Consider the following 21,207-nt stretch of genomic DNA (forward strand, 5'->3'; position numbering starts at 1 on the left):
GTTACATTAGAAGTGCCCATCCCAGAAGGCTCAAGGTCATTGGCCACAGATAAAAAGACTTCAGTGAGTTCAAGACAACTGGGAACTCTGAATAAAACTAGCTCAGACTGGGAAAATATGTTTTGAACAGTCATCCAACTTGGAATTCCAAGTCGGGAACTCAGGCCTCTTTCTAGAGCTCCGACCTGAAGATCACTAATGTCATGATTCAACCTTGTTTTTTTCAGAGTTCCCAGTTGTCTTTAAAGCACCATAAATCCAGAGAATGGCAGACTTTGATGACAAAATGTATGTTGTGTAGTAAGCTGTTAGTAGCCCATGTGCCTCACCCTAATAATTTGGTCCCTTTTCCCCTCATAATTTAGCCTACTGTTCTGACTTGGTGGTGCACATGTAGCCTATAGCCTGTTTTAGAGAAACGTAATCATTGAATATTGTAAATGCTTTCATTGTCTGTTTATATGTCCCCTTTATTTATCCTACAGTTCTGACTTGGTGTACAGGGAGAATACTGCTAGAACTGCCCAAGTTCTAAATTCTGTTTCTTTAAATTTCAAAAAGTGCTGAACAAACAGTTAAATTGACTATGTCTGTCCTAGCTCGCTCATGAATGCCTTAATCGAAATTACGGATTGCCTTTTATTTGCTCCTCCTCCCCTCATGCCATAGTTTGTACATCTCAATTGTCAGTAGAAACCACATTTGTTTAAGCAAGTCAGCCATATCAGGTATGTTATTTTTTTTTTAGAAGGCAGTAAATGAGGCTGAATGAACTGTTTCGCTGCCAGACAAGGCTCCGCTGATAGCCAGGTGTAACAGTGGTAAGGTGTTGGGACTCTGCTGTTGGGTCTCTGCTGTTGGGACAGCTTTATGCAGGCCCTAACAGTTTGTGGGCACCGTTTGTTGTGTTGTGTTGTGTAGTGACTTCGCTGGCATGCATCTAAAAAAATTTGGGGGAGTTTGCCCCACCAAGATTTACATGCTAAAATCGCCACGGAAGTGCATGGAGATTCCAAGACCAATTTACGCCTCATTCACCACTCCATGCGTAAAATCGGTCCGATGTTTAAATATTGCAAAACGGGCTACTGCGTAGATTTCTCATAGCCTAGTCTATGCATTCAAGTGGCGTCGGCCACTTCTGTGACAACCCGAAAAACGACATGGTGTCACACGCGACCAAGGCTCCTCCTTTGGGAGGAGCGCAAGGAGGGTAGGCTATTTATGCTCATTCGAATCTTCTGGTCACTAAAGTTATTCAGACCCGCGGAGATAACCTACATTAGTGCGTTGCCACGATGTCTTCTTATTACGAGGTAGAGTTGAGTTTACCATCTCAGTCATTATTTAAAATAATAGTAATTTTATCTATAGCTTTAATATAGGCATAGGTTCTATAGCAAATGTTTATATATAATAAACGAGGCTTTATTTCTCAAATTACTATTCTGTATAATTCGCCGCTATTTTGGTATGCATTTTATTTTCTCGGAAGTAATTTATGAATGTTTCTCAAATAACACAAATATAGTCTTATAATATCCCTAAACTATTCCGTCATAACTAACTTAGTTTTAAGTATGTTCACAAATAGCCAATTCATATATTTAATAAACTTATTGTAAACCATTATAAACTTACACTTTCTTTTTCTTTTTTGCAGCACATAGTTTTTGACAATAACACCAGCTATGAAGAATCAGGGGACTTTGACACGGATTTGGGTTTCGAGGAACCGTGCAACAGAGTCGATGGTGAGGATTTTCAAAGGATCTTCTTACCGACAGTTTATGGAATAATCTTCCTGCTAGGAATCGTCGGGAATGGACTGGTAGTGACAGTGATGGGCTACCAGAAAAAGATAAAAACGATGACTGATAAATACAGGCTCCATCTCTCTGTGGCTGACCTCCTACTCGTCCTCACGCTACCTTTCTGGGCTGTGGATGCGGCCAGCAGTTGGTACTTTGGCGGCTTCCTCTGTACCACTGTGCATGTGATCTACACCATCAACCTGTATAGTAGTGTTCTGATTCTGGCCTTCATCAGCATGGACAGGTACCTGGCAGTGGTGCATGCCACCAACAGCCAAACCACCAGGAAGCTGCTTGCAGACAGAGTGATCTATGTGGCTGTATGGCTACCTGCTGCTGTTCTCACTGTGCCTGACATAGTGTTTGCCACAGCTCTGGATGGAGGCTCCAGAACCATCTGCCAGCGCATCTACCCCCAGGAGACTAGCTTCTACTGGATGGCTGCGTTCCGTTTCCAGCACATTCTGGTGGGCTTCGTCCTGCCCGGATTGGTCATCCTCACCTGCTACTGCATCATCATTGCCAAGCTGTCCCAGGGTGCCAAGGGTCAAGTGTTGAAGAGGAAGGCTCTCAAGACCACCGTAATCCTCATCCTGTGCTTCTTCAGCTGCTGGCTGCCGTACTGCGTGGGGATCTTTGTGGACACCCTGATGTTGCTCAATGTGATCTCCCATAGCTGTGCCCTGGAGCAGAGTCTGCAGACGTGGATCTTAATCACAGAGGCTCTGGCATACTTTCACTGCTGTCTCAACCCCATCCTTTATGCTTTCCTGGGCGTAAAATTTAAGAAATCTGCCCGGGATGCACTGACTGTCAGCAGTAGATCAAGTCATAAAGTATTGACAAAAAAAAGAGGACCCATTTCATCTGTATCCACTGAATCTGAGTCTTCAAGTGTCTTGTGCAGTTAAAAGTCACCAACCTGTGACTTTTAAACCTCAGGGGAAAACTAAGCTTTATTTTTCAGGGACTAACTACATTTTGTACAGTTTCTACACTTTTTTATTTAAAAAATCAAGCTTTTTCTATTTGTAGTTGCCACTTACATTTTTGTTCTCTGTAAAGAAAATAATTGTATGTACAAAGAAGATTTAATCTACAGGCAGAGCCTGATGTCCATTGACTGGTCAACTGTATATATCAATCCTGCTACAGACGCATGTCCTTGCAGACTATCATAAAGGATGCATTGTTCTAGTACGGGACATGCAATACTTCTTCATGCCTGCTTAGGGATACTATCTGTTTCTTTAAAAGATCTGTAGATAGTTGTTTGCCTTTGTGTTCGCACTCAAGTTGTGTGATTAGAAGCTAATATTTATTGCTGTCGCTCACACTGAACGTTTTGTATAATTATTTCGTATTTTGTTATTAAGTGTTTGTATCATTCCAAAGTCAATGCTATTTTGTTCAAGTGTTCTAAAATAAAATTTTGATAAATTACATGTAATGGCCGTGTTGTTCATTGCCTCTCAACCTTTTCTCTCTAAATGAGTGACTGATGTCCCCCGGGGGCCTTATCTGACTGAGGAGGAGGACTGACCAGAGAGCCTTGTAATTGCAAGAACATATGTGCACTTTTATATCTTAAGCAGCCGCGGCAGTACAAAAGCTCTGAGGTCGAGTCAGAAGAATGAGCACCCATATGGCTGCTTCTGGAGTAAGAAAATAATGTATGTTTAGTTTAGGTAGACGGACCCCTCCCCCAATAATGTACTGACTCTGTAATGATCCAGTGTGTTTCAACTTAATTATGTAATTTTAAAACAATCTATCTGCATGAGTACACAAATAGACATGCTGACTGACCGATGTCTTCATTCCAATCAAATACTGGTGATAAAAATACAATAGGGAACACAGGATTTCCATTTCATGGACTTTATTTAAGAAGGTCCGGTCACACATTTTTTAGCTGGCAAAGGTCCGGATGGATATTGTCATTTATCGGCGTAGTAACAAACCCCCACCTCACAACGCATGTAACCCCAAACTGTTAACACCCCTCTTGTAGGCAGAGATAACATTTTGCGGTTTAAAGCTCATTTCCTGCAATTCTACACATTTGCCATGGGGCAGATACAATTTGGCATTTTATAAGCTAATTTCCTGCAATTCTACAAATGTTGCCATTTCTTATGTGTGTTCACATGATACCTGAGTGACTCCACAAAATCAATGGGGGCCCCCATGGGGTCAAGGCCCCAGGGCACGTAATCTGGTCTGATAACTACAAGATTTAGATATCTGGTTAGACTAATTTACCTAGCTAGCTAGCATAGGCTAGTTTATCAACTGGACATTTCTGACAGATTATAAATATCTCTCTAAGGTCTGTCAGTGAATGACATGATAAGCGGAAAACTGCCCATGCACTACCAAATTTCAACATTGCACCTTGTGGCTTCTACTATTACAACTCTCAAATACTATAGAAACTTTTTTGTGTGTGACCTGCGGCCCGTATTGACCCCGTTCTGGGTCCAGATCCGGTCCGCGGTCCTCTTGTTGAGTATGGCTCATGTACAGTATGTAGGCCTATGGATATTGAAATAGAAAAAATAAGCAGACAGACTCGTTAATTGTCCCTAAGCTATTGGTAAATGTGAATAGTGAATGTATCCATTTGAAATTATGAAAGGCTGATGATCAAGTTGGAGACTGGAGGAAGCCAACAACAATGGATGCCATAGTAAATGAAGATGTTGTATGGCTTCACTGCATTGTAGTGGTCACAGTCATTCCACTAGAGTCCAACTAGGAGGCATTACCATGACTTTACCTTTAAAAAAGGTGTAAATTACCCCCATAAGTCCCAGAAGTTTATGTTTATTTTTGAGTCTAGGTTCTCACAGTCTACTCACAATAAAACAGGATGAAATAAGAGGTGCTTTTCCAGCAGGAAATGTGTTGGAATGGTCCATATATAAACATAAGAGCTAGCTGTCCCACTCAGCTGTGGGAGAACTGGGCCATTCACACTCCATTGAGTTCAGCTGGGCTCACCACTTCTGCTTCTTAACTGCCACTTGGAAACCTCTATATGAGGTTATGTACAGTATAACTGATCAAAGACTGCTGTTTATACTCCATCTGAAAGTCAATGTCTTTGATATGGGATCAAAGGGGTGTTATATTCTAATGATGCGGAAATGATTGGTTTATTATGACAGAAGCACAATTCAGTTGAATGCAATCATAATCAACATTATCCTCTAATTTAGACTGAATCATTTAGATCCATCTTGATTGTCACACAAACCAATGGTTTCAAACTCAAAAATGTTCAGTGATGATTCACTGTTTGGGATAGGATGTTTTTTCATTCGAGAGGTTAAAGGCTAAAGCTGTTGACATGCACAGGAAATTGTTTCTAACCTGGGTTCAGTAGCTATGTGCATTCAACTGTTTAGAGGTTCCGATCGACGGAGATATAAAGATCACTTCTATTAAAATATTTGACTCAGCTAACTGAGCTAAGATTACATTTATGGGAGATAAAATTATAGGGTAATAGAGATCTCCTTCATATTAACCTGATGGAAGTGTTTTGAGTTGGAAGCTAAAGTAAAACAAACAGACAAGGTTCCTCTGGGGCATTAACCTATTATTAACAGGTACATTGTTTTGGTTGGGAAGTGACCAGCAGGAAGACTGTTTCCTGCATCAGGAGCTCCTGTGGCCAAGAGCCTGTGAAAATACTTGTGCCCCCCCTGACTGTACTCAACCCCCCCAAAAGCCACTAGATGCATTTTAGAGTAGGGTGTCAAAGTCATTTCGTCGCAAAGGCCATTCATGAAAAATAAAACGTCAGTGGGGCAACACACTGGGGATTTACTTTGACCGATACAAGGGAACAAATGGAATAGTCCCAAAAGTGCAAACTCCAACCAAACTCAAGAGCACTTCAAAAGCTTTCACGGTTTTAAAAAGTATTTGACATTAACTGTTAATTCAGGTATTTTCTGTGTATTAATATTTTCTTGTTGTTTTAATTAATCTCTGAACCACCTAAAAGTAGTTACAAAGTAGTTAGGCCCTCAATGTAGTCCTTGATATTATATACAGTTGAAGTCGGAAGTTTACATACACTTAGTTTGGAGTCATTAAAACTCGTTTTTCAACCACTCCACACATTTATTGTTAACAAACTATAGTTTTGGCAAGTCGGTTAGGACATCTACTTTGTGCATGACAAGTAATTTTTCCAACAATTGTTTACAGACAGATTATTTCACTTATAATTCACTGTATCACAATTCCAGTGGGTCAGAAGTATACATATACTAATTTGACTGTGCCTTTAAACAGCTTGGAAAATTCCAGAAAATGAAGTCATGGCTTTAGAAGCTTCTGATAGGCTAATTGACATCATTTGAGTCAATTGGAGGTGTACCTGTGGATGTTTTTAAAGGCCTACCTTCAAACTCAGTGCCTCTTACTTGACATCAAGGGAAAATCAAAAGAAATCAGCCAAGACCTCCGAAAAAAAATTGTAGACCTCCACAAGTCTGGTTCATCCTTGGGAGCAATTTCCAAACACCTGAAGGTACCACGTTCATCTGTACAAACAATAGTACCCAAGTATAACACCATGGGACCACGCAGCCGTCATACCGCTCAGGAAGTAGACGCGTTCTGTCTCCTAGAGATTAACGTACTTTGGTGCGAAAAGTGCAAATCAATCCCAGAACAACAGCAAAGGACCTTGTCAAAATGCTGGAGGAAACAGGTACAAATGTATCTATATCCACAGTAAAACGAGTCCTATATCGACATAACCAGGAAGGCCGCTCAGCAAGGAAGAAGCCACTGCTCCAAAACCGCCATAAAAAAGCCAGACTTTGCAACTGCACATGGGGACAAAGATAGTACTTTTTTGAAAAATGTCCTCTGGTTTGATGAAACAAAAATAGAACTGTTTGGCCATAATGACCATCGTTATGTTCGGAGGAAAAAGGGGGTACCTTGCAAGCTGAAGAACACCATCCCAACCGTGAAGCACGGGGGTGGCAGCATCATGCTGTGGGGGTGCTTTGCTGCAGGAGGGACTGGTGCACTTCACAAAATAGATGGCATCATGAGGAAGGAAAATGATGTGGATATATTGAAGCAACATCTCAAGACATCAGTCAGGAAGTTAAAGATTGGTCGCAAATGGGTCTTCCAAATGGACAATGACCCCAAGCATACTTCCAAAGTTGTGGCAAAATGGCTTAAGGACAACAAAGTCAAGGTATTGGAGTGGCCATCACAAAGCCCTGACCTCAATCCTATAGAATATTTGTGGGCAGAACTGAAAAAGCATGTGCGAGCAAGGAGGCTTACAAACCTGACTCAGTTACACCAGCTCTGTCAGGAGGAATGGGCCAAAATTCACCCAATTTATTGTGGGAAGCTTGTGGAAAGCTACCCGAAATGTTTGACCCAAGTTAAACAATTTAAAGGCAATGCTACCAAATACTAATTGAGTGTATGTAAACTTCTGACCCACTGGGAATGTGATGAAATAAATAAAAGCTGAAATAAATCATTCTCTCTACTATTATTCTGACATTTCATATTCTTAAAATAAAGTGGTGATCCTAACTGACCTAAGACAGGAAATTTTTACTAGGATTAAGTGTCAAGAATTGTGAAAAAATGAGTTTAAATGTATTTGGCTAAGGTGTATGTAAACTTCCTACTTCAACTGTATGCAGTACCAGTCAAAAGTTTGGACAAACCTACTCATTCAAGGGTTTTTCTTTATTTTGACTATTTACTTCATTGTAGAATAATAGTGCAGACATCAAAACTATGAAATAGTACATATGAAATCATGTAGTAACCAAAAAAGTGTTAAACAAATCAAAATATGTATTATATTTGAGGTTCTTCAAAGTAACCACCCTTTGCCTTGATGACAGCTTTGCACACTCATGGCATTTTCTCAACCAGCTTCACCTGGAATGCTTTTCCTTCACTCTGCGGTCCAACTCATCCCAAACCATCTCAATTGGGTTGAGGTCGGGTGATCGTGGAGTCCAGGTCATCTGTTGCAGCACTCCATCACTCTCCTTCTTGGTCAAATAGCCCTTACACAGCCTGGAGGTGTGTTGGGTCATTGTCATGTTGAAAAACAAATTATAGGCCCACTAAGAGCAAACCAGATGGGATGGCGTATCGCTGCAGAATGCTGTGGTAGCCATGCTGGTTAAACGTGCCTTGAATTCTAAATAAATCACTGGCAGTGTCACCAGCAAAGCACACCCACACCATCACACCTCTTCCTCCATGCTTCACGGTGGGAGCCAAACATGTGGAGATCATCCGTTCACCTACTCTGCGTCTCACAAAGACACGGCGGTTGGAACCAAAAATCTCAAATTTGGACTCATCACACCAAAGGACAGATTTCCATCGGTCTAATGTCCATTGCTTGTGTTTCTTGGCCCAATCAAGACTCTTCTTCTTATTGGTGTCCTTTAGTAGTGGTTTCTTTGCAGCAATTCGACAATGAAGGCCTGATTCACGCAGTCTCCTCTGAACAGCTGATGTTGAGATGTGTCTGTGACTTGAGCTCTGTGAAGCGTTTATTTGGGCTGCATTTTCTGAGGTGCAGTTAACTCTAATGAACTTATCCTCTGCAGCAGAGGTAAATCTGGGTCTTCCGTTCCTGTGGCGGTCCTCATGAGAGCCAGTTTCATCATAGCGCTTGATGGTTTTTGCGACTGCACTTGAAGAAACTTTCAAAGTTCTTGACATTTTCTGTATTGAAGTAAAGTAATGATGGACTGTCGTTTCTCTTTGCTCATTTGAGCTGTTCTAGCCATAATATGGACTTGGTCTTTTACCAAATAGGGCTATCTTCTGTATATCACCCCTACCTTGTCACAACACAACTGATTGGATCAAACGCATTAAGAAGGAAAGAAATTCCACAAATTAACAAGGCACACCTGTTAATTGAAATGCATTCCAGGTGACTACCTCATGAAGCTGGTTGAGAGAATGCCAAGAGTGTGCAAAGCTGTCATCAAGGCAAAGGTTGGCTACTTTGAAGAATCTCAAATATAAAATGTTTAACACTTTTGTGGTTACTACATGATTCCATATGTGTTATTTTATAGTTTTGATGTCTTCACTATTATTCTACAATGTAGAAAATAGTAAAAATAAAGAAAACCCTTGAATGAGTAGGTCTGTCCAAACTTTTGACTGGTAGTGTACATTATATATATATATATATCAATTATAGACAGTGAGGGAAAAAAGTATTTGATCCCCTGCTGATTTTGCACATTTGCCCACTGACAAAGAAATGATCAGTCTATATTTTAATGGTAGGTTTATTTGAACAGTGAGAGACAGAATAACTACAAAACAATCCAGAAAAACGCATGTCAAAAATGTTATAAATTGATTTGCATTTTAATTAGGGAAATAAGTATTTGACCCCCTCTCAATCAGAAAGATTTCTGGCTCCCAGGTGTCTTTTATACAGTTAACGAGCTGAGATTAATAGCACACTCTTAAAGGGAGTGCTCCTAATCTCAGCTTGTTACCTGTATAAAAGACACCCGTCCACAGAAGCAATCAATCAATCAGATTCCAAACTCTCCACCATGGCCAAGACCATAGAGCTCTCCAAGGATGTCAGGGACAAGATTGTAGACCTACACAAGGCTGGAACGGGCTACAAGACCATCGCCAAGCAGCTTGGTGAGAAGGTGACAACAGTTGGTGCGATTATTCGCAAATGGAAGAAACACAAAATAACTGTCAATCTCCCTCGGCCTGGGGCTCCATGCAAGATCTCACCTCGTGGAGTTGCAATGATCATGAGAACGGTGAGGAATCAGCCCAGAACTACACGGGAGGATATTGTCAATGATCTCAAGGCAGCTGGGACCATAGTCACCAAGAAAACAATTGGTAACACAGTACGCCGTGAAGGACTGAAATCCTGCAGCGCCCGCAAGGTCCCCTTGCTCAAGAAAGCACATATACAGGGCCATCTGAAGTTTGCCAATGAACATCTGAATGATTCAGAGGAGAACTGGGTGAAAGTGTTGTGGTCAGATGACACCAAAATCGAGCTCTTTGGCATCAACTCAACCCGCTGTGTTTGGAGGAGGAGGAATACTGCCTATGACCCCAAGAACACCATCCCCACCGTCAAACATGGTGGTGGAAACATTATGCTTTGGGGGTGTTTTTCTGCTAAGGGGACAGAACAACTTCACCGCATCAAAGGGACGATGGACGGGGCCATGTACTGTCAAATCTTGGGTGAGAACCTCCTTCCCTCAGCCAGGGCATTGAAAATGGGTTGTGGATGGGTATTCCAGCATGACAATGAACCAAAACACACGGCCAAGGCAACAAAGGAGTGGCTCAAGAAGAAGCACATTAAGGTCCTGGGGTGGCCTAGCCAGTCTCCAGACCTTAATCCCATAGACAATCTGTGGAGGGAGCTGAAGGTTCGAGTTGCCAAACGTCAGCCTCGAAACCTTAATGACTTGGAGAAGATCTGCAAAGAGGAGTGGGACAAAATCCCTCCTGAGATGTGTGCAAACCTGGTGGCCAACTACAAGAAACGTCTGACCTCTGTGATTGCCAACAAGGGTTTTGCCACCAAGTACTAAGTCATGTTTTGCAGGGGGGTCAAATACTTATTTCCCTCATTAAAATGCAAATCAATTTATAACATTTTTGACATGCGTTTTTCTGGATTTTTTTGTTGTTATTCTGTCTCTCACTGTTCAAATAAACCTACCATTAAAATTATAGACTGATCATGTCTTTGTCAGTGGGAAAACGTACAAAATCAGCAGGGGATCAAATACTTTTTTTCCCTCACTGTAGGTGTTTCAGGTGTTTTTTTCCCTCACTGTATATATACATCAATTATATCTATATATATATATATATATATATATATTTACGTGAGTAGAGTGTAAGCAAAATACTATATCTTACATGATCTTACACACACAAAGACACGTACAGAGCTCTCCCTCGCCCTCCATTTGGCAAATCTGACCATAATTCTATCCTCCTGATTCCTGCTTACAAGCAAAAACTAAAGCAGGATGTACCAGTGACTCGCTCAATACGGAAGTTTTAATCCTACTACACCGGGTCTGACACTCGTCGGATATGGCAGGGCTTGCAAACTATTACGTAATACAAAGGGAAGCCCAGCCATGAGCTGCCCAGTGACACAAGCCTACCAGACGAGCTAAATGACTTCTATTGCACTTCGAGGCAAGCAACGCTGAAGCATGCATTTAATGCACCAGCTGTTCCGAACGACTGTGTGATCACGCTCTCCGTAGCCGATGTGAGTAAGACCTTTAATCAGGTCAACATTTATAAGGCCGCAGGACCATACAGATTACCAGGGCGTGTACTCAGAGCATGCGCTGACTAACTGGCAAGTGTCTTCACTGACATTTTCAACCTCTCCCTGACAGAGTCTGTAATACCTACATCTTTCAAACAAACCACCATAGTCCCTGTGCCCAGGAACACTAAGATAACCTGACTAAATGACTACCGACCCATAGCACTGACATCTGTAGCCATGAAGTGCTTTAAAAGACTGGTCATGGCTCACATCAACACCATCATCCCATAAACCATGACCCACTCCAATTCGCATACCGCTCCAACAGATCCAGAGATGCAATCTGTATTGCACTCCACACTGCCCTTTCCCACCTGGACAAAATGAAAACCTACGTGCGAAAGCTGTTCATTGACTACAGCTCAGTGTTCAACACCATAGTGCTCTCAAACTCCCTGAGACTAAAACCTCCCACTGCAACTGGATCATAGACTTCCTGACGGGCCACCCCAAGGTGGTAAGGGTAGGCAACAACACATCTACCATGCTGATCCTCAACACGGGAGCCCCTCATGGTTGCGTGCTTAGTCCCCTCCTGTACTCCCTGTTCACCCACGACTGCGTGGCCAAGCACGACTCCAACACCATCATTAAGTTTGCCGATGACACAACGGTGGCAGGTCTGATCACCGACAACAATGAGACAGCCTATAGGGAGGAGGTCAGAGACCTGGCAGTGTGGTGCCAGGACAACAACCTCTCCCTCAATGTGAACAAGACAAAGGAGCTGATCGTGGACTACAGGAAAATGAGGGCCGAGCATGCCCTCATTCACATCAACGTGGCTGTTGTGGAGTGGGTCGAGAGCTTTAAGTTCCTTGGTGTCCACATGACCAACAAACTATCATGGTCCAAACACACCAAGACAGGGCACGACAACACCTATTCCCCCTCAAGAGACTGAAAAGATTTGGCATGGGTCCTCAGATCCTCAAGAAGTTATACAGCTGCACCATCGAGAGCATCCTGACTGGTTGCATCACTGCCTGGTATGCCAACTGCTCGGCCTCCGACCGTAAGGAACTACAGAGGGTAGTGCGTACGGCCCAGTACATCACTGGGGCCAAGCTTCCTGCCATCCAGGACCTCTATACCAGGCAGTGTCAGTGGAAGGCCCTAAAAATTGTCAAAGACTCCAGCCACCCAAGTTATAGACTGTTCTCTTTGCTACTGCATGGCAAGTGTTACCGGAGCACCAAGTCTAGGTCCAAAAGGCTCCTTAACAGCTTCTACCCCCAACCCATAAGAATACTGAACAGTTAATCAAATGGCTACCTGTACTATTTGCATTGACCCCCTTTTTTACGCTGCTGCTCCTCGCTGTTTATTATCTATGTATAGTCACTTTACCCCTACCTACATGTACATATTACCTCAATTACCTCGACTAACCCGTACTCACGCAAATTGACTCGTTACTGGTACCCCCTGTATATAGCCTCCTTATTGTTATTGTATAGTGTTACTTTTTTTTACTGGAGTTTATTTACCCCCTGTATTTAGCCTCTTTATTGTTATTTTATTGTGTTTTATTGTGTTTACTTTCGTTGTTTTAGCAAATATGTTCTTACTCTGCGTTTTTGGTTAAGAGCTTGTAAGTAAGCATTTCACGGTAAGGTACCTGCTGTTTTCGGCGCATGTGACAAATCCAATTTGATTTGAAAGATGACAGGATGATATTTCCACAGCTTTTGCGGAACTATTGTTCTTTGACCTAGTTTCTGCCCGGATTGATATAAACTATTTTCCTGTGCATCAGGGAAACAGGTCCTTCTTCTACCACCCACGACTCTGTCTCAGAAGTAACTGTCAAGAAACGTTTGATATCAACTAACTACAATCTCAAAATAATAATAACTGTCATGACTAAAGATGGAGTCCAAGGGTAAGAGAAATGATCAGCTTTCTCGTGTCTCAGAATGTTTTAAACGCGAACGTTAGCTTGCTGGCTAGCTAACGCCGGTTGTATTTGCAGATGATTGCATCAGCAATTTAATTGATCAGTTTTCCATCAAGAAAGTAAACTAGTTTGCTAGCTATCCAATTTAAAACATAGAAAACGTCACGAATAGCAGCTACAGCCGTGAAGTCCACGTTTCTTTCCACTTGTTACTACAGCTAAATTCTGACAGTTAGCTAGCTAATTACCTAGCTAACTTGCTAGTATCTTAACAGTAGCAAGCTAACCACCATGCATGCCAATGCTCTCTGACCGTGCCATCATGCTCAAGAATACATGCCACTTAATTTAGCTGGCTAACAACTGCTTTTCATGCGTGCTGAACCCAGTAGTTAGTTCGGTAGCTAGCTTGCTAGTTAAAACAACAAAGCCTTGATTTAGTGGTTGAACTGTCATTTTGCAATTTGGATTCCTCCATGCTCAAAATAAATGATGTAAAAAAAACTACCGGTATATCGTATAAAACCTATTTGAGAGGGAGGTAGTCAGCTGTAATTTATTGCTGCATGTATTGCATCAAATGACACTGGCCTACTTTCTGTCCCACCATTCATTATTGAGTGTGGCTGTAAAGGCTCTTCAAAAGCGAACTTGACATAACCTGTCGATCCATACACATTCCACCAGTTGTTTGACCAGTGGCAGTTTCATAGAGCACAACCATGTCATAAAAAACAGTGTTTTCCTTAAAACAGCTAGGCAGGTGTAGGGGAAGCATTACAATTGATTTTGGGACAGAAATAAACCTTATTATTTTTTTTACTGTAAAGTCTGGATCCCTGTTTGACAGTCAGTGTTGGACATTGTATAGCATAAATGTGTAACATCAATGAATGCCACTCAAAATGTTTGCATATAGTGTGCATTGAACAACTACAACTGGCTGTGTGTCAATGTAATGAATAACAATAAGCTCGACATTAACGCATGTCCGCTTGCCGGGGCAAGTTAAACAAATTGTAAGACAAGCAGATTATAGATTTAAATTGTCAGAGTGGACAAGTAAACAAAAACATCACGCAAAAATCACACTATCAAATAATTAGGTTACTCCGATCAGAATTGGATCAAAGTGTCCTCTGCATGTGGTGTGTTGCGCACTGTCCTCCCAATCTCTACAGAACGCATCGCAGTATAATTATTGTAGGCCTGCATTGACAGGCACCAGCGGTCTTTCAATCATGCAGTCGCAAGATGCGTTTTTGAGATCAAAGCGAGCATAGCCGCGTATGCACATTTGTTGATATTCATTGCTAGTTAGTGAGTTATTTGCACAGTTATAGCTGTAAAAGTCATGGTGTGTGCATACCTGCATGTGTGCCAGTGCGAGTGGGCCTTTGCCAGAGGAGAGAGAGACATTGCAGCAGCAGATAAAATAATGATATACAACAGACTAATTAGATAGCCAATTCAAAACATATTGTGTAGTTTGGCAAGTTTTCTCGCTAGTTAACTATTTACCTATTCGCATGTATTAATGTCATTGTCATGTCCAATGTCCTAAATAACTTTCCACCGGCACTTGTGTACAACCGCAAATGGCCGCCACACAGTTGATATGGGTGCACATTTGATGAAACCAATGCTGAGTACTCCGGTTGTAAATGTCTCTCAAGTGTTTCAAAATTGGGTGTTGAAATCATTCTGACACTGTTGGAAAGATGGGATTCTCCTCTATTCAATACTGGCCATATAATTCTGACAACGTAAAAAATATATCTTAGAATAGCCTAATTGACAAGTAACTCCTAGATCTTCCCTGAAAAGAGATAAACATGTCTTAGTTAGCTACCTTGCTTTGAAGTCGCCCACCTTAGCCATTTGATCCCTGGTAATTGTATGAGGGAATTATTTTATAAAAACATAAAAAGTATTTGGTTGTAATTGTAATGTTGCAGGGTCGCCAACCATCATCCAGGAGAGTCCTGGAGAGCTACTGAGTGTGCAGGCTTTTGCTCCAGCCCTGCTCTAATACATTGTAAAAAATCAGCTCCTCAGCAGTCCCTTGATAAGCTGACTCGTGTGTGTGTGTTTGAGCAGGGTTGGATCAAAAGCCTACACACCCAGTAGCTCTCCAGATGGAGGGTTGACCACATATGTTTTATATCAGTGCAGTATTTTACTTTGTGGGGGGTTAAGTGCCTTTCTCAAGGCAACAACGGCAGGAGATATAATACATGGGATTTAGAGACCAGCAGCCTTCCATTGTCAATACCAGTGCTTTTTATTTTGTGAAGTGGTTCCTTACATTATGCAACACAATTTTCTGGCACCATTTTGGCCCATGGTGTTACAGATGTTCTTTTAATTTGTAAGTGACTTGAGGTTTCAGACAAGTAAAACATCTGTCCTATTTGTCCTATGGACAAGTGACACTTTTTTTTACTGTCAAGCCCTGCTATGTTCACAGCATTTTACATGAGGGCAGGGGCGCAACGTTTTGGAACATTCAGATAGAAATATGCTACAGTATGTAGAACAAACATGCCTCTCCGTCATGTAGAATAAGGAATCACATCAGCTCTATTCATGGAATTTCTATCTGCAACGTTCAAGAACGTTTTGTAACTGAACGTGGCCCAGGTGTCATGGGGGCAGCAGCTGTCCCAAAAAGTGGAGACAAAAATGTTAAAGTAGGCCTATAAATGATGAAAATTAGAAATGAGTAGGGCGCTTAATCAGTCAGTTCATGTCTGATCTTACTTTCACTTATTCAACACATCAAGTCTTCCTTTGTTTTCTGTCAAATAACCCATAGTCTATGCATGATGGCACATGTTGAAGTAGTCACACGGACTCTCTGAGTCTTTCATTTGGGGAATATGGGCTTATTCTCACTGAATAGAGTTATCGGGACGAAATTTCTATTTACTTAATATGTACATATACTTAGAGAGGGTTCGGTTGACTTTCTTGCTTTGCAGCTCAAAAGTACCGTAAATGTCACAATAGCCAGCCACTAGCCAGGAGGCTAAGCATGGGAAACTATTCTACTAGCTAGCTAGCTACTAGCTAATGTTAAGCAAGCAACTCTTCATGCATCTACCATATTACACTCTTAATTACTGCAACAAAACACTCTTGAATAATGCAGCAATTCACAAGCATGTGCAGATAATTAAAGGGTTTATTTTCTCATCTGTACACTCATTACATTTGAGCTTCAAGACAAAAGCACAGAGTTACTGCTAGCACAAGCTAACACCATGTCTTCATCAAGTAATGTTAGCCTATCAAAAATGAACGATTACCCCTGTAATACGAATAAAAAAGTACAGTAGGCCTACCTTTCAACATTACAACAAACCATGCTTCATTTTTATGAATATCATGCAAATCATTAGGCTACATGTGGTAAAAGCTAATTGGGTATTCACCAGGGAGTTGAGCTGTTTTTTAAATAAATAAATATATATATATATATATATATATATAGAAACCCATTCCCACCACCCAAAAATAATATGCATATAGATCGTACAGGTTATGTTTTTTAATTTGCAGCATTGTGTGGCAATTTCCTTCTATCCATGTAGCAGAGCTCAGCACAGCAGGGCCGCCGGCAGACGTGTGGCGAGCTGGCATTTGCCCCAGCAATTTCTTTTTTGTTTAATAAAAAATATTGACAGAAAAGCATTGAAAAGAAGGACAAAGTACTGTTGTTTAGACTGATTCGCCTCATGATTTGTTTGACAGGATTTTAATGTTCTCATCCTTCTTATGGCCAGGAGTTTTTCCCATACGTTTTTTTAAATTTAATTTTCACCATATGACCTGATTATTTAAAAACTCGGGTCCCATCATAGCCCATATAAAACCGTTTTTTTTTTGTTATTGCAGCTGCTGAATTATTACTATGTCATACCTGGAGTTTTACCTGGTTAGGTTAGCCTACCAGATCAGGAGAAACTCTGGTTCCCAGGAAAACAATGTCCCCCCCACCACTCAGGAACCTGTGGTGCCAACTCTGAAATCACCACACAATGTTACAAATGAAAAAACATATTCTATTTGTATGATCTACTATCTCAAAATAGTTGACTTGCGTTGTTTCACTTCCTTATCTCAAAATGTTGACTTGCATACGTCAACATTTTAAGATGGTATCAACATGTTTTTAAAGAAATGTTGGTGGGAATGGGCTTCCATAGTTTTCCGTGGCTCAGTGCAGCTCTCAGGCGACAGCTACTGTGCCAATTTCAGACTGTAACAGACCATTTCAAGTAAAACCTCAATAAAACAAGTCTGAAATATAAGGAAAATGGCTATACATTTCAGCAGTTTCAAAAACATTGCTCTGCTATTACCATTTATACTGTAGGAGTGTTGAGCTCAACGAGACAATTCTGTTCACACTCGGAGCGGGGCAAGTGTTGTGCGCGACCTCCGGAAGTAGCCTAGCGCTCGAGAGGTGATCATTTCACAAGTTTACACAACAGTATTGTCTCTCGAGTATCGATACCTTTCGAGAACCTCTCAAATGTCCCTTTGCTATCGTCAATGTGAAAACGGCCAATGTCATCTGTGAAGCTAGATGCCATTAAATCAGTTGCAGCCTGGTCAGGGGTCCTACCACCATTTCCTCCTCTCCTCATTGTGTGTTAATGCCACTGGATATGTAGATAGGTGTGAATGTGCTTAATTGCCCTCACTCATCCTGACTCTGACATGCTCATATGGTTCCCAGGGGTTGCTTTTATAGAATTACAGGAGATAAGGATGATATTGTTTGAAAATGTTCATGATTCAATGTCACGAATTTTGAGTTTATGATTTCCTTTGCGAAAGGAAACAAGTGGAACGGAAAACATTGTAAAAGCACTGGCAGGTCCTTCTTTTGAAGTCATTGCCTAATGCCATCTGTTGCTGTTGTGATTGTTGTTTATATTGCTATTTATATCACCGTTCTCCTTTGATCAGTGTTATTTCCTGGAGATGCTTACTGTCAGTAAGTACAATGACACAACCCCACACTATCACAGGTTGGGATGAGAGAGATGCCTCCTGCTGTGTGTGTGCAACATGCGTAGTAATATTGTTGAGGAAGCGCAAAGTTCTTATTTTTCATGGAATCTTTGATCTCAGTCTGAAGTCTGGAGACAAATAGCTATTGTATAGCTACACCCTTGTAGTCCGTATTGACCTAGAATTTTAAGTAATCCATTTTTTCCCCAGTAGCTGTGTTTATTGTTAGGTTGATGAGCCATGTTGCTGTCCAGGCTATGTCATTAGCCACATCCAGAGGTGGTGATGATGGCTGGAACACATTTTCCCACCGGTCAAAAACTTCCTACAGGAAGGCCAAAAAAATTTACCTAGCTAGTTGACTTATATGTTTTGCATTGGTCTTGATTTCCTGTTGCAGGGCTGTGGAGGAGGCGGACCAGGCCCCGTCGAAGAAAGGCCTGAAGAAACAGCAGAAGGAAGCAGAGAAAGTGGCAAAGAAGGCTGAGAAGCAGGCCAAGCTGGTCAGTAATCCTCTCTGCCCCTCACAGCTATTGACGTGACACAATCGGGCGGGGCAGGGGTGGGGGGGGTTGTGGTCCATTGTTTTGCGATTCCTGTCGTTGTTGGTTCATTTTTGTCCACTCAAACAAAGAGCAATTTTCTTAAAAGTTGGGTATCATTGTTGCATCGTAAGCAAGTGGGAGAAAGTTGAAAGGTGTATGAAGAATGGTATTTTTGGTGGGTCATTTTCATTCTCTCATTAGGGACAATCTCAGTTCAGATCCTTCAAAGTAGTCACCCTTTCCTTGATGACAGCTTTGCACACTCTTGGCATTCTCTCAACCAGCTTGATGAGGTAGTCACCTGGAATGCATTTCAATTGACATGTGTGCCTTGTTAAAAGTTAATTTGTGGAATTTCTTTCCTTCTTAATGCGTATGATCCAATCAGTTGTGTTGTGACAAGGTAGGGGTGGTATACAGAAGATAGCCCTATTTGGTAAAAGACCAAGTCCATATTATGGCAAGAACAGCTCAAATAAGCAAAGAGAAACAACAGTCCATCATTACTTTAAGACATGAAGGTCAGTCAATACGGAAAATGTCAAGACCTTTGAAAGTTTCTTCAAGTGCAGTCGCAAAAACCTTCAAGCGCTATGATGAAACTGGCTCTCATGAGGACCGCCACAGGAAAGGAAGACCCAGAGTTACCTCTGCTGCAGAGGATAAGTTCATTAGAGTTAACTGCACCTCAGATTGCAGCCCAAATAAATGCTTCACAGAGTTCAAGTAACAGACACATCTCAACATCTGCGTGAATCAGGCCTTCATGATCGAATTGCTGCAAAGAAACCACTACTAAAGGACACCAATAAGAAGAAGAGATTTGCTTGGGCCAAGAAACATGAGCAATGGACATTAGACTGGTGGAAATCTGTCCTTTGGTCTGATGAGTCCAAATTTGAGATTTTTGGTTCCAACCGCGGTGTCTTTGTGAGACGCAGAGTAGGTGAACGGATGATCTCCGCATGTGTGGCTCCCACCGTGAAGCATGGAGGAGGAGGTGTGATGGTGTGGGGGTGCTTTGCTGGTGACACTCAGTGATTTATTTAGAATTCAAGGCACACTAAACCAGCATGGCTAGCACAGCATTCTGCAGCGATACGCCATCCCATCTGGTTTGGGCTTAGTGGGACTATCATTTGTTTTTCAACAGGACAATGACCCAACACACCTCCAGGCTGTGTAAGGGCTATTTTACCAAGGAGAGTGATGGAGTGCTGCATCAGATGACCTGGTCTCCACAATCACCTGACCTCAACTCAATTGAGATGGTTTGAGATGAGTTGGACCGCAGAGTGAAGGAAAAGCAGCCAAAAAGTGCTCAGCATATGTGGGACCTCCTTCAAGACTGTTGGAAAATAATTCCAGGTAAAGCTGGCTGAGAGAATGCCAAGAGTGTGCAAAGCTGTCATCAAGGCAAAAGTTGGCTATTTGAAGAATCTCAAATATAAAATATATTTTGATTTGTTTAACTCTTTTTTTGGTTACTACATGATTCCATATGTGTTATTTCATAGTTTTGATGTCTTCATTATTATTCTACAATGTAGAAAATAGTAAAAAATTATAGAAAAACCCTTGAATGAGTAGGTGTGTCCAAACTTTTGACTGGTACTATATATATACAGTTGAAGTCGGAAGTTTACATACACCTTAGCCAAATACATTTAAACTCAGTTTTTCAGAATTCCTGTAATTTAATCCTAGAAAAATGCCCCGTCTTAGGTCAGTTAGGATCACCACTTTATTTTAAGGATGTGACATTTCTGAATAATGGTAGAGATAATTATTTATTTAAGCTTTTATTTCTTTCATCACATTCCAAGTGGGTCAGACGTTTACATACACTCAATTAGTATTTGGTAGCATTGCCTTTAAATTGTTTAACTTGGGTCAAAAGTTTCGGGTAGCCTTCCACAAGCTTCCCACAATAAGTTGGGTGAATTTTGGCCCATTCCTCCTGACAGAGCTGGTGTAACTGAGTCAGGTTTGTAGGCCTCCTTGCTCGCACACGCTTTTTCAGTTCTGCCCACACATTTTCTATAGGATTGAGGTCAGGGCTTTGTGATGGCCACTCCAATACCATGACTTTGTTGTCCTTAAGCCATTTTGCCACAACTTTGGAAGTATGCTTGGGGTCATTGTCCATTTGGATGACCCATTTGCGACCAAGCTTTATCTTCCTGACTGATGTCTTGAGATGTTGCTTCAAGATATCCACATCATTTTCCTTCCTCATGATGCCATCTATTTTGTGAAGTGCACCAGTCCCTCCTGCAGCAAAGCACCCCCACAGCATGATGCTGCCACCCCCGTGCTTCACGGTTGGGATGGTGTTCTTCGGCTTGCAAGGTTCCCCCTTTTTCCTCCAAACATAAAGATGGTCATTATGGCCAAACAGTTCTATTTTTGTTTCATCAGACCAGAGGACATTTCTCCAAAAAGTACGATCTTTGTCCCCGTGTGCAGTTGCAAACCGTAGTCTGGCTTTTTTTATGGCGGTTTTGGAGCAGTGGCTTCTTCCTTGCT

At 41.6% G+C, this 21,207-nt stretch overlaps 2 protein-coding genes across 2 annotated transcripts in view; both read left to right on the top strand.

Moving 5' to 3' along the window:
- Nucleotides 1–1,263: 1,263 nt before the first annotated feature.
- LOC121536227 (C-X-C chemokine receptor type 4-like) lies at nt 1,264–3,250 on the top strand. The gene is made up of 2 exons (XM_041843494.1): nt 1,264–1,316; nt 1,664–3,250. The coding sequence occupies exons 1-2, from the start codon at nt 1,299–1,301 to the stop codon at nt 2,723–2,725; spliced, it is 1,080 nt and encodes a 359-aa protein (XP_041699428.1). The 5' UTR covers nt 1,264–1,298; the 3' UTR covers nt 2,726–3,250.
- A 9,684-nt stretch (nt 3,251–12,934) lies between these two features.
- Nucleotides 12,935–21,207, top strand: part of LOC121536669 (aspartate--tRNA ligase, cytoplasmic) — a 33,421-nt gene continuing 25,148 nt past the window's right edge. The window contains exons 1-2 of the mRNA XM_041844090.2: nt 12,935–13,093; nt 18,534–18,636. Coding sequence (XP_041700024.2) covers nt 13,071–13,093; nt 18,534–18,636 — 126 coding nt within the window. The 5' untranslated portion in view covers nt 12,935–13,070. The remainder of the gene's footprint in view (nt 13,094–18,533; nt 18,637–21,207) is intronic.

The sequence above is a fragment of the Coregonus clupeaformis genome, chromosome 23 (assembly GCF_020615455.1).
Source record: "Coregonus clupeaformis isolate EN_2021a chromosome 23, ASM2061545v1, whole genome shotgun sequence".
Lineage (NCBI taxonomy): Eukaryota > Metazoa > Chordata > Actinopteri > Salmoniformes > Salmonidae > Coregonus > Coregonus clupeaformis.